We start from the raw sequence: 14,117 nt of genomic DNA on the forward strand, positions 1-14,117 counted from the left end.
GTACAGTGGTACAGCGGTTAGCCCTGTTGCCTCATGGCAAGAAGGTCCTGGGCTTCCTGTGTAGAGTTTGCATCTTCTTTTTCTGTGTTTGTAGGAGTCCTCTCCACATAATCTTGATCTCGCAGTCCAAGGACATGCGGTTAGTGGGGTTAGCTTAGTTGGTGATCGTGTTGGCACTGTGACCTCTCGCCCCATATCAATTGGGATAGGCTCCAACCCCCTGTGACCATTTGTTGGATAACGAGAAGAAACTGGATGGATAGAGTTTTCACCCTAGTATTTTGGGAATGTAAAACATATGTAATTTCATACCAAGGGGGAAGTCATTCTGCTGCTAAACTGAATAAAATGCCTCGCTTAAAGTACTCACTGATTTATCTACATCACACTCTAACACTTAATGCCGACCTAGCAGCTAGTTTGATACAGGAAGGTGGAGGTGCCCCTCTATATTTATGCGCCACAAGCAATGTTGTCATTGTTGGCTACAAGAGCGAGTACAGTAGTTCTCATGTACTCCTGGCATCTGGGGAAGTAAACATGTAGTGGATTAGTTTTATTTATTTATTAATGCAAATCATCAAAACAGGAATCCTCTGTGTTAGTACATTACACCGCTAGTGAGGCTAATGTTTATTAGCTTTGGCTCTAAGCCCATTTTAATGGCATCTCCTCAGCTTATACCAGATGACTCCACAAGCTTCATGAAATTCAGGTGGGAGTTTTTAGAGCAATCTTTCTGAAAGAAAGACAAACGGTGCTGAATATATCATAGAATATGCAATTAAATTTGAGGATTTTTTAGAGAAGGTAATTATTTTGCATTAAAGCAATATGTTCCATCAGCACCAGCAGACTGCAGGTGTCTCCGCTTGTCCTGGGTACACTGGGTGAAAACAGAGGTTTTATTAATAATAATGGATTGGATTTATATAACGCTTTTCAAGGCACCCAAAGCGCTTTACAATGCCACTATTCATTCACTCTCACATTGGTGGAAGCAAGCTACAGTTGTAGCCACAGCTGCCCTGGGGCAGACTGACAAAAGCGAGGTTGCCATAATCGCACCATTGGCCCCTCTGGCCAACACCAGTAGGTAGTAGGGTAAAGTGTCTTGCCCAAGGACACAACAACCAGGACAGAGAGCCCGGGGATCGAACCGGCAACCTTCCGGTTAGAAATGTGCTTCCCAACCCCCTGAGCCACGGTCGCCATGGCTTATTAGCCTTTAGCCGTTAGCGAGCTGCACCTATAGTCCATAACCAATGCCTCATTTTCTTTGGGTCAGTCAAGCAAGGCCATGCTTTATCCAGAAAGGTCCTTAAAGAGACACAAGTTAAACTGAAGGTTCTACATACTTACTTTTAAAGATCAAAGCATGCATAATAACATATATTCAAAGACAATAAACCTCACAGCAACAACAAGCTAACACTGAGTTGATTTGAACTGTTACCAGTTAAAATCTCAATTACATAAAGTGCCTTTACTGTTCAGTTTTTCATTGCCATTGATCCACATTAGCGACGACGTCGGGGCTGAAAACCCTGAGAGCAGAACAACGTTTGCATCGTCGTCTTTAAGTCGAGTGCTTTTTTTATGTTACGCTGCTAAACCTTTTCAAGCGCTGTTGATTTGTATCCTTTTAGTGATGGCTTGCAGACAAACGTTACAGCTTGTCTTGCCGTTTTTTGTGTGTGTGTCTGCATGCCCGTGTGTGTTTGTCCTTCTATTTGTGGTAATTATATTTGACCTGGCCAATTGGTACCTCTGGCTAACAGTACCGCTCTGTCCTCCACACAGCCCTCTATCTCTCTATCTCACTCTGTTAGTGGAGTGATTTATTTTGGCCGCAGCAGCGTGCAGGCTTAGCTACAGCGTTGTATCCATCAGGTCTTTTTTTCCCCCCCTGCCTCTCACTGCTTACACTGAATAAAGCAAGTTAGTCCACACTGCCAAATAGATGAAACTACAAGTTTCACAGCAGCATGGTGCTTACATCCCCTACAAAAAGCCAACTTAAAAGTTGCACTTTTCCTTTACTGGACTGGTTAACTCATTTGTCAAAACTGGAGGTGTCAGACAGGGAGAAGTGGTTGTACACGGGGGTTTCAAGTTAGATGATTTTATTATTTTTTTCTTTGACTGCTTTCACAGCTGGTGTTGAGGAGAACGAGGGCAGAGCACGAGAAAAGGAGAACGTAAGACTTCTGAAACAAAAATAACTATGAGAAGGAGGAAATGCTAAATAAATTATTAGGATAATGTCGAGGAGGATGAAACGGAACAAATCAGGCTGTTCTGTAGCAGCTGCATTCTTGCAGAAAAACCGCGCCGCTCACACGTGTGCTTACATTACGTTTTATTACAAGAGGTACAGTTGTATCTGCCTGAAGGGCTCAGGCTCAATTTGCTGTTTAAGAATTTGTGGTTATGTTTGTGTTATTAATAGTGACCCAGCAGCGTTCATGGGGGGAAGGACGCTAAGCCTGCCTGCAGCAGGAGTGTAAAACAAGGACAGGAAACCACTAAGTGGCAATTGAGGAAAACCACTGACCATTAGCATCTCCGATTGCGCCTCTGTGTGTGGCTGCTTGTTAAAACCAAGCCACTGTCGTTCTACTGGAGCTGTAGACTTCCTGTCTGTGTCAGTGTTGGGGGAGCTTACAGCCCGGTCACCGAGCAAACTCAATTTGCCGTCGGCTGCGACTGCCAGTCTGTCAGCAGGCCTCTAGAGCTCACTGCTGCTAAGCCTGTATGACCTGTCAGAGGAACACTTCACCAGCCAAGGACTCAGGCAGATGGAGGGAGAAGGTGTTCACACAGTGGATATATTTATTACTGCTCCAGAATGCTGTTCCTTTATTACAGGTTTTGTTCTGGCTTCACTTACACTTCAGTGTAATCATTTTTTTCTCTCTCTCTCTGCTTCATTCTCGCTCTGTCAGTTTCTGTCTAGATTGCTTTCTCAACATCCACTTTCTTCCAGCCTTGATTTAGGCTGACACAATGTCTTAACCTCCAGCATGTCTTTAAGCCCCCCACCCCAGCCCCACCGATGACTTGTAGTTACTATAAATCAAAGGACATTAATTATGGGGATTAATTAATGGAAATGCATTCCTGCTTTTTTGCATTCATTGAAATCAACAGAGGGGTTAGCTTCAGTCTTATTTTGAGAATATAATCCACTTTATAAACAATTTAGGCTATATCAAAGTGGGGCTAATCAATTCTTATTCTTAATTCAGAAAAGGGTCTTTCTAATTTCTGCCGCAAATGCAAAGTCCCTAAATTTCTCTCTAATAAATGCAGTAAACCATGTGTCGGTGTATGTTGTTCGCTTGTCTCGTTCATTTGATCTACATCAGATGCGCTGACTGTATTGCTGGGAACCCGAGCATGTGCAGTTCCGTGTTTGCTGCCATGTTAATGAGTGATGGTTTCATTATGGAGTCTCCTACACGTTACAGACTGTCACTCTTGTTGCCAGGCATCATCATCATCATCAAAGACATGTGTACTGTATGTATGATGTCAGTTAAAGTGGTATTTGCTCATCTCCCATCACATTCTTGCTGAGTGTTGGTCCCTGTGAATGTTAGCGCTTTTACTCAAAGCTCTGCTCATAGATAACGTTCTTGTGTATTTCCTAGTACCTTTATTAACTTGCCTCAAATTTGAGATTAGTTGTTATTTGCCTACTTTAGTTTGCTGGCAGTGTTTGTTTGTTTTCCTGTCATTGCTACAAGCCACTTAATTTCTCTGGTCACTCAGTAGCTTCTTCCTCTGTTTCTTTATTTTGGTTGTTTGTTCTTGCTTGACTTGTGACCTCACGTGTCATGTTACATCACCAGTGAGTAACAGTCAGCAAAGTAAAGGAATAAACCAGCACCGACTGGGACATCTACCTTTGCTGCACACATGAGTGTGACAGTGGGAACTGCACTGGTTAGACCAGGGCCAGGGACTGGTACTGGTCCATGAGTTGTTTGGTGCCGGGCCGCGAGAGTTGAGGCTCAGGTTTTCAGGGTTTTCATCGTTAACTTGGTTTCCCCGGGTCTTTTCCTGTGTTGTAGTTGTGTGTCTTATTTTGAAAGAAATATTTACACATTACCATAGCGACCAGAGAGTATTAAGGGGCAGAGAGGAGGATGTTACTCTCAATGTTGTTGGCGCATTTCAGGAGGACGGTGCTGATAAAGTTACACAATTACACAGTGAATTTGCCTTTATTATTATATTTATAAAATACCAGTTTTTGTCTCGGCCGTGTCATTTTATTTTATTGTATTTATCTGCAACACCTTAAAGGCCGGTCCGTGAAAATATCATCTGACATTAAACCAGTCCGTAGCACATAAAAGGTTGGGGAGTGCTGGGTTAGAACATTCTGTAATGGGAGCTTTGGTTCCTGGATTTTGTACGCGCATCCTCTATCAAGGTTTTCTTCTCTGTGTCCAAAGAAAATTTTAAGAATAGCTCCAAGAGTCCTAGGTAGAGGTTGCTTGTCTGCATTGTGATGGATGTTTGACCTGCCAAGTATAAAATTGGATTGGATGGGCCAGTATAGATGGGATGGATTATAGATTTACAACTCCATCAAAAAGGCTGACTGGGTTGATAAAATGTTGTCAAACAAACAAGAGCTTTCACCTCTTGGTTATTTTTGTCCATATTCATATTGCCCATTTCTGTGTCGTCTTTGTGTCTCATATCTTCTCCTCTCCACTCTTTCAGCCGCTTTAATATAATTTCTTATCCTGGATCTCTCCTTGTCGTGTAGCCTGTCTCTGCCGCCCCATTGTTTCTCTGTGATGATGCAGCTACTTTTTATCCACCGGGGCCAAAAAATGTACATAGAGGACAGCAAGGTTTTTCTTTTTTTGGCAGACAGCCATCTCACTTTTGTTTTCTTGAGTTTTTTTGGACACGGCACCATCAGTCTTCAGCCTGGCTCCAACTGGGCCTAATTGGATGTATTAGCGCTGAGTGCTAGCAGGAGTTCTCTCTGTTTCCGATTCATCATGAGCAGACTTCTTAAATAGCCAGCTCAGCCCAGCACAGCAGGCGGGGGTAAGAATCCCTGGGGACAGGCTCGCTCCCCCTGGAGAGAGGATGAAGAGTGCCTTGACAGTAGTGGTCTCCTAAGAGTGGATGTTTGAAAAGAAATGGCATAGCTCATATGGAGAGATGGAGAGGCTGCCGTATGCCAACATATGTTAAATGAGTCAGGCCCTCCAGACAGCCTTTGCTAACGTTTTCTCCGAGTGTCAGCGTGACATCTAATAATGGCTGAATGCAATCCATAATTTATCAGTTCTGGTGATCATATTTGCAATTATACACTGACAGCCTGCTATTAAAGGCGAGGTGCACTATTGTTTTTACGTCTGGTTGTTAAAGGTCCAATAATAAAAGGAGACACTGGTTTTTACTGCATTCACAAACGATTTAAAATGCCAATTACACCCCGACAGAATGCAGGAGATTTATCTTCTGATGCCAGTTGTCCGGACTTATTGTTATATGCGCTGCTGAGTTTTGCTGCTCAGTATGTTTAAAATTTAACAGGCCGTGTTCCATAGCTTCTCTGTTTTGATATAGTGTGCCACTGGGCATGCATGCTGCTGAATTATCAGCCAGTACCCTGCAGACTTCTCAAACGATTCACTCACACATACAGCACAAAGACACGCCCTCGTGGTGTACGAAGATGAAGTGCTCATGAGTAAGCACGCTTGCTTATGTGCACACTTACACAAATTAAGATACGCACACACTTTGTGCCATTTTCAGAGGCCTCACACTTCTCCGTATCTGCAGGATCAGCCTCCTGTTCTGGCTGACATTCCTTTGCACTTGCTTGAGGAATTAGCTTTTCTGCTCCCATCACACAGCCCTCGCTCCATCCACACTGCCTCTAATTAACTTTTACAGTGGTGCTGTTTTTAAAAAATAGTCAGCCGTCAAGGCAGAATAGCACTGCGAGCTTTTGGCTGGTGTGTTATGCAGCTGTAGAAAAGGTCAGAGAGGGAGCTAAATGGTCTGGCACACTGTCTTTTTCTCCCTTGACTAGTATTAAAACTGGGATGTGGTGGAAAGAAAGGATGGGACACAAGAGTTTTAGCCATCCTATTAATATACGAAAAATAAAAAGCAGTCAGATTTTTTAATAAAAACATCTTTTAAACCCATTTTGTTAAAGATTCAGACTATGTTGAGCAACATACCACTTTAGCTGTCATACCTATTTACCAGTGAACAGCAGTTATTCACATCCCTCCTTACTGCGATTTCTAATGTTCATCCTCCACTTGTTTGGATGGATTTTCACAGGTACAAGGCTAAAACCAAAAACAGCAGAGATGCTGTACAAACTGCAAATAAAAATGGGATGCAATGATTTGCAAATCTCATAAATTCATATTTTATTCTCAGTAGAACATCTGAGACATACCGTTTCATGAAAAAGATTACCTCATTTAGAATTTGATGGCAGCAACATCTCACAAAAACGTTGGGAAACAAAACGCTGTAAATGTCAAAGGTGCTAAAAAGAAACAGCTTGAGAGGATGTAATAAATGACATAAAGGAAAATAGCAACCTCGCTAATATTACAAAAAACCCTAAACTTAAATACGAGTGATCCTCAAAACCAAAAAGAATTGCAAAAAGCATGCACAGAGAAACACCAAGGACCAAGACCCAGGGCCCCCGACAGTATAATGCCTACAGTGCTGTGATCTCTTCTGTGAGCAGTAAAGTGTTTTACACACATTTACCTTCCTGACATAACCTCTGGTTCTGCCTTGAAGCAGCTGTTGTGAATTTGTGCTATATAAATAAAATTATATTGAACTGAATAAACACATCATAGAAAGTTCTCTTATTTTATGTTTGTCACAAAAAGCAAATTGCACCTACGCTGCTGGAAGTCTCATTGAACCCTCACATCTGTTTGTTTGCAATCCTGTTATTGATAGACACCCATCTGCACTGGTCACCCATACAGCTCTTATTGCAGCCCTCTTTAGTAAATCTGCCCCATGAGGTCAACCACTGATTTTGTCTTTTTTTTATTGTACTACAAATACATTATAAGGTCGTGTCTTTGTAGACACGGTGCTGTTGGTTGGAACATTCGCCAACCTGTTGCCTCAAAATTGGAATTATGCTGTTGTCTAAAATATTAATTTAGGTTTATAAAAGTTTGCCTATCTTGCATCTACATTGACGAAACTCAAAACAGGGGAAAGCTGCACCTTCTTACCCAGAACGGTGTAATTCACGTTTGTGATGGAGTGATAAATTCAAAAGATGTATTAACCCTCTCACATCTGCACTTCAGTTTGTCAGCCAATTTGTCAGGATCAGCTTTCCAGTTGTTCCAGTCTTCAAAATAGCTCATACTATGAGTTGCATTCATTCATGTCCCTAAATCAATGCAAACCGGGTGAGTCCACCACCGAATGTCTTTCCCTGAAGTCAGAATCCTCCCAGCCTGCCTCCCGGCACATATTACCCACAGGTAATTAGGCTTTAAATCGCTACCGCCGCTTCCTTTTCGTACAACATTTATTCTCCATGAAATGCACACTTATTAATTGTTCCGCTCAGCTGATCTCTGCAGTGGTGTGTGTGCTGGAGGGAAGTTGGCTAATCAGAAAACCAAATGAGAATTCTTCAGCCGTGGTGACGACGCAAAGCCACCCGTCAAAGTCACTCCAGACACGGTGTGGTCACCCTTGAGCCAAAATGGCATCCAGCTCCTCCCTCCCCCCCTTTCAAATGATCTATTAAGTTCAGTGAACTGTGACTTTGTTGCCGACCTCATTACGATTATCGTTTCGTCGGTATCGGAGATTGCATCCAGTGTAATAGAGCCGCTTAATTAAAACGACACACACAAAGGTTACCAGTCAGTGGTCGCAAAGTAAAGGTCGTCCTTTCCCCGGCTAGCTGTGCCACAGATCACCAGAGGAACGCTGCTGCCACTCCACGCTCGCTCGTTTTGTTTGTCTGCCGGGGTCACCTCTGATTTGCTGACGAAGCAGTAATGTCTTTATGGAACCAAACCGACCTCGAGTTCATCGCTGAGCTCAGGGCCCGTTCACAGAGAGCTGTATCAACACTTGGACATTCCTCAACCTCTCAGCTAAAACACTACAGGGCTCTTCAAATAAACCATGCGTGCCTGTGCCAGGAAAACAGGGGGGGAAAGCAACAAGAATCTTTCCTTTCAGCAGAATTGAAAGACAGGAGCGAGAGAATCTCCAGCGCTGCAATTAAGGAAAATCGCAAAAGAGAAGGAGTACGATTAGAGGGAAGGACCGTAGCTGAAAAAGAGAAGCAGAAGGGGGATAGCGAGGGATGCTGAAAGTGAAGGGGCGCCTTTTGAGAGAGAGGAGTTACTCAGTTGATGCCTTTATTCTGTCTTCCTGAGGCATCCAGATCAGCTCTGGCAGCTAAGCCTCGTCATTAACAGCTTTAGATTTAATTAGCTGTCATTAAGCCTCTGTTTTACTGGGGGAGCTTGCAAATATTTAATCACTGCTTGGGTGATGTTTCATGTTAGTATTTGAGCAGAGGGAGGGACACTGCATCAAAAACTCTGATCGACGCAGTCTTTCCTTAAAATGCACGTGTGCTACTTGCTGCAGTTTAACAGAGCACTTTCATTAATGAACTTTTTTTGTTTCTGGTGGTTTTTAGTGGTTTGTTTATTTGACCTCTCCATACATTTTATTAAAGAAAAGAAACAAATGAAAACTTCTGCACTCAGTGTATAAAAAATGCAATATTCTATTTAATCAGATTACATATGTAAAATGGATTTTAATTCCTTGTAATCGGAAGGTTGCCGGTTCGAGCCCCGGCTTGGACAGTCTCGCTCGTTGTGTCCTTGGGCAAGACACTTCACTCGTCACCCGTTGCCTACTGGTGGTGGTCAGAGGGCCCGGTGGCGCCAGTGTCCGGCAGCCTCGCCTCTGTCAGTGCGCGTGGCTGTGGCTACAATGTAGCTTGCCATCACCAGCGTGTGAATGGGTGGATGACTGGATGTGTAAAGCGCTTTGGGGTCCATAGGGACTAAGTAAAGCGCTATACAAATACAGGCCATTTATCCATACAGTTATTCACTGTGCTGAAAACTCCTTCTTCCTCTCCTCTCCGCGCAGACTGTGCTTGGAGGCGAGGGACCCTTACTGCGGCTGGGACTTTAGGCAGCGCAGATGCACCACGTTGGAGGACAGTTCTAACATGAGCCAGTGGAAGCAGAACATCACCGTTTGTCCGGTAAGAGTGACATCACGGCCTCGTTTTCCTGTAAGAAAAGGCCAAGGGCGCCTGACTTCTTCTTACAGCGGGGGTGTAAGACGTACTGCAGGCGCTTTGTTAATGTCATCTTTTTTTTCACATTCAATAGTGGATGATACCATTCATGTGTCCGGTAAAAGAGCTGGCTCAAGTGCAGGTTATAGGATAAAGCAGAGGAAGAAAAGAAGGTGAATTTGACTAAGCTTAAACAACTGAAATCAAAGGGATTTAAGTTTAAGTTGGCAGAAGGAAGTGAATAGTAGTGCTTTTATTTCCATTTACTCCTCTAAAAACAGTCTCGTCTTTATTTTGGTAAGCAGGGCCTGTCTGCTTCCTGTGACTTATGACCGATGTGTGTTTTCCAGCTGCGGAACCAGACCATCGACGGCGGCTTCGGGCCCTGGGCACCGTGGCAACCCTGCAACAATGATGATGTTGTTGATGGTGTGAGCTCCTGTTTGTGTCGCTCCAGATCTTGTGACAGTCCTGCCCCTCGGTGTGGAGGCAAAAACTGCGAGGGCCCCACCATCGAGGTGTCAAACTGTTCAAGGTAGAAAAGAAAATATCTGAAAAGAGTGATTTTCTATTTTTCACACTAGTTTTTGAGTGCACAGTAATGCAGTGTGGGTTCTTCCTGTCCCACTGCGCGGATTTCTCCAGGTGGATGAAAGGCTAGTCTATTTGCTGAACTGTGATTCTCAATTGGCTGTAAGTGTAAAGAGAGGCAAATTCAACCAATACAGAGGCTACTAAGGTACACTTGTGTGCTGTTTTCCAAAAACATAAAGCACACAGGCCTTGAGACCAGTTGGTGACCCCCTGGCAACCTGGATTCAATAAATGTTTATTTCTACCCATTGGTAAGTGTCTTCTGCAAGCTGGTGGTTATAACTAGATCCAATCAATCAGAAAGCAGGTGCTGCACAAAAACCTTCATGGAGTTGTTTTGATTGCCGTGTTCGCTGTAGTCTGCATGTGGATGAGACCACTTTTTCTGCAAATGCTCAAATTTACTCTTCAAGCTTTGGTAAAAAGTGCAACATGAACCGGAAACAGAAAACAAAGTAAAAGTTGTTCCTTACCACTGTTAGCTACACGCTAGAAGAGGCACAAATGTTAGTTTTACTGCCACGCATGTCTTCAAAGTTAACTGCTGGTGACTACGGCAACCAGCTAGTGACCAAACTAATCACAAGGTGGTGTTGACCGGTGGTTGCCAACAGGTCTCAACATGCTATTAAGACTGCGTGACTGAGGCCTAACAACACAACCTAATGTTGATTAGACTATAAATAGTTATAGAAATGCTGATTGGTTGATAAGCTGGCTTTAGGAGGAAAGGAAAGATCTCAGGAGCTCAGCATGAAGAGGAAGAAGCATCAGAATCAGAATCAGAATGGGGTTTATTGCCAAATGTTGAGCAGGTTTACAACATTAGGAAATTGCTGCGGTGCTTCAGTGCAAACATGCTGTCATAAATAGCACTTAAATAGACATGGAAAAAAATAAAAGTAGGGATAAGAATTAAAAGTGCTACGTGGAAAGATATGTGCATGAGATATACATGAGAATAAGAATTAAGAGTGCTACGTTGAAAGATATATACATGAGTGCAGGTGGTGATCAGTGCCAAACATGGAATGATGCAGTGACACAGCGTAGGGTCATGTGTTAGTGGCGGGTACAGTCATACGTTTATTGTTCATGTGTCCAACAGCAGAGGGGAAGAAACTGTTCTTATGGCGAGAGGTTCTGGTGCGAATGGACCGGAGCCTCCTGCCTGAGGGGAGCAGGTCAAACAGACTGTGTCCAGGGTGAGAAGGGTCAGCTGAGATCCGAGCTGCACGCCGCAGTGTCCTGGAGGTGTACAGGTCCTGCAGAGATGGGAGTCTGCAGCCAATCACCTTCTCAGCAGAGCGCACAACACGCTGCAGTCTCTGTTTGTCCCTGATAGTGGCTCCAGCGTACCACACGGTGATGGAGGAGGTGAGGATGGACTCGATGATTGCGGTGTAGAACTGCATCATCGTCCGTGTTGGCAGGTTGAATTTCTTCAGCTGCCTCAGGAAGTACATCCTCTGCTGGGCTTTCTTGATGACGGAGGTGATGGTGGGCTCCCACTTCAGGTCCTGGGTGATGGTGGTACCCAGGAAGCGGAATGAGTCCACAGAGGTGATGGGGGTGTCAGTCAGGATGATGGGGGGGAGTGGGGCTGTGTGCTTCCTGAAGTCCACAATAATCTCCACTGTCTTCTGGGCATTCAGCACCAGGTTGTTGTGGCTGCACCAGGACACCAGACGTTCATGAAAGCTAACCACACTGTAACAGTTCCACACGGTTTGTGTGTCACTTCACTTCAGAGAAGTGTTTGTCTATTAAGACCACTGTCTTCTCCACAGTAGGGGCTACCCTAAAGGACCAGCAACAAAACAATCATAAGTAGCCACATTACTGCTGCCACATATTTTTGACACTGCCCCAAGGAGACAGTACACAGCTGGAACATGAAAAAGGTGCTCTGCAAAGCTCTGTGTAGCATCTAAGGATGCTCCAAATGGATTTCTCTGCTGCAAGTTTCCTTCATTACATTTTGCTGATAGCTAAACTATAGCGTTACTTCAGCTGGACTCCTTTTTCCTTTTATTTCAGTATTTTACTAAAATTTATTTCATTTTTGCATTTCTTGTGTCACTCTGTCAGATAGAGCTCCTCTCTGGGAGTTAATGTATGCTGGATGAGTCCAACGGACACTGCCAGGTTGAAATTATTCCTTTTGCTAATGAGCTGGGCCAACGATCAGACGAACTCTAATGCCTTTACTTAAACTCTGCTATTGTAGCAGGAATGTCCTGAGTGACTTTTGAAGCAGCCACCTCGGGGTGCAATTCCTACTCTGACAGAACATAAGAAAGATCATGAAAGTGATGAATCTTTTTAGAAAGTGTAGGTGACATCCACATTCTCCTTGTGACATCTCTTACTACCGCTGTCTTCGGGGGAATTGGCTAATCAGTGTTACAGAGAACGGAGTCAAGACAAAGAGCTCAGGAACTTTCATCCCGCTGGATAGTCACGCCAGATTTAATCCTTGGTGTCGCAATTGAATTGTGCTTTTGCAGAAAGTGCCAATTAAATCATGACGAGTGAGACCCAGGAACAAAGCACTTAAGCAAATTGAATGAATGTTCCCCAGTCAGAATGAGCTGTCTTTGTGTGTTTGTATTTTTATTTGCAGGAAGTCAGAATAAGAGCACTGATTAGGCAGTTATAGCTAAAAGGCTTTTTTTTTAAACTATAGCATTAAAGAATGTTATATACAAGAATAATGCTAAAAGCAGCAGGGAATAATTATAGAGAAGTTGTTGTTGCTAATATTTTTCTTTCATAGAAATGGAGGCTGGACACCCTGGTCGTCATGGGGACAGTGTAGCACAACCTGCGGTACAGGCTTCGAGCTGCGCCAGCGTTCTTGTAACAACCCCTCACCTCGCCACGGTGGCCGTGTGTGTGTCGGGCCTAGCAGGGATGAAAGGTACCTCTCTCTTTGTTTCTCAGCGACAACAGTTCATGCTCCTCATTACTCGTGATTTACAAGGCTTTACGCAGCCAGGTGCCAGGGTACATCAGTGGACTCTTAAGTCCTCGCTGTGATCAGGCATTTGCTCTCCTCATGGCCCAGCTTTGGAACAGCGTTGAAGTTAGAATTTGGTTGTATTCATTGACTTGCCTTATCAGACTTTTATACGTATGCCAATGAATAGAGGTGAGCAGATTGATCCAAAAATTGATAGTATCAACTCAATCGCTGGCATCGGATTGATTCTAGCACAATAGGATCGATACTTTGTTTCTATCCTCGAAGGTCAGTATTTTTTGCCCAATGAATTGTGTTAAATTTTTATTTTTTCAAAATGAAAAAATAAACCTCAAACATGTACCATGAAAAATGTATTGTGCCGACTGTCACAATGTGTTATTATAGCCTATAGCACATTTAAACAACAGAAGTTGACTCAAAGTGCTTTAGAGACTGGAACATTCACATTCCAGGTCTGGAGAAAACCCAGTTCCAAAATACATGAAGCTGAGAGATGTTTTCTGTTGTGTTAACTAATTTCTGTGGTAAAATTCACAGTGATTTAACAGCCATTAAATGATGTTTAGAGTTTTCAAATTGTTTTCATCATATAAACCACGACATACTGCACTCCACAACAGAAGCTCCTTCATAGGTTAAAAGTATAGATATTAATGTCGTGAAAAAAAATGCTGAATTTCAGTTTTCTGTCTTTTGAGTGCAAAAGTGTAGTCTCTAAGTCTGTAGTTCTGACTTGAATTTTAGTCACTTCCACACCTCATCCTGCTGTCGCTGCCATCTTCACAGGTTCTGCAATGAAGGGGTGTCCTGTCCCCAGCCTATCTTCTGGACCCCGTGGGGCTCCTGGACAAAGTGCAGCACCGAGTGCGGTGGAGGTGTCCACTCCAGGGTCCGCACTTGCGAGAATGGCAACAGCTGCCCAGGATGTGCATTGGTAGGAAACGCACGCACTCACATAAATATCTGCTCACATAACACAAAACAATAATGGAACCAATAATTTAAAAACTACATTTTATACAGCTGCACAATCTGATATTTTTAAGAGAGCAGTGGAATAAATCAGGGGTGTCAAACATAAGGCCCAGGGCCTACAATCGATTCAGCAAAGACTCCAGTCAAGCCCGCTGGACGGCTTTAGGAATGTGCACAGATTTCAAACTTTTAACGTATTTTCAAAGGTTTTACAGCTTTTACTAT

The 14,117-nt window shown here is 43.5% G+C and overlaps 1 protein-coding gene across 5 annotated transcripts in view; it reads left to right on the forward strand.

Moving 5' to 3' along the window:
- The window catches only part of sema5ba (sema domain, seven thrombospondin repeats (type 1 and type 1-like), transmembrane domain (TM) and short cytoplasmic domain, (semaphorin) 5Ba), a 192,929-nt gene that overhangs the window by 155,035 nt on the left and 23,777 nt on the right, over positions 1-14,117 (forward strand). For all 5 annotated transcript variants that reach the window (XR_003269943.1, XM_026144738.1, XM_026144737.1 and 2 more), the window contains 4 exons: positions 9,181-9,298; positions 9,685-9,869; positions 12,708-12,851; positions 13,704-13,851. Coding sequence is in view for 4 of the 5 variants with exons in the window: in XM_026144738.1 (XP_026000523.1) it covers positions 9,181-9,298; positions 9,685-9,869; positions 12,708-12,851; positions 13,704-13,851 (595 nt within the window). In the remaining variant the exon portion in view is untranslated. The remainder of the gene's footprint in view (positions 1-9,180; positions 9,299-9,684; positions 9,870-12,707; positions 12,852-13,703; positions 13,852-14,117) is intronic.

Source organism: Astatotilapia calliptera, chromosome 16 (genome assembly GCF_900246225.1).
Source record: "Astatotilapia calliptera chromosome 16, fAstCal1.2, whole genome shotgun sequence".
Taxonomy (NCBI): domain Eukaryota; kingdom Metazoa; phylum Chordata; class Actinopteri; order Cichliformes; family Cichlidae; genus Astatotilapia; species Astatotilapia calliptera.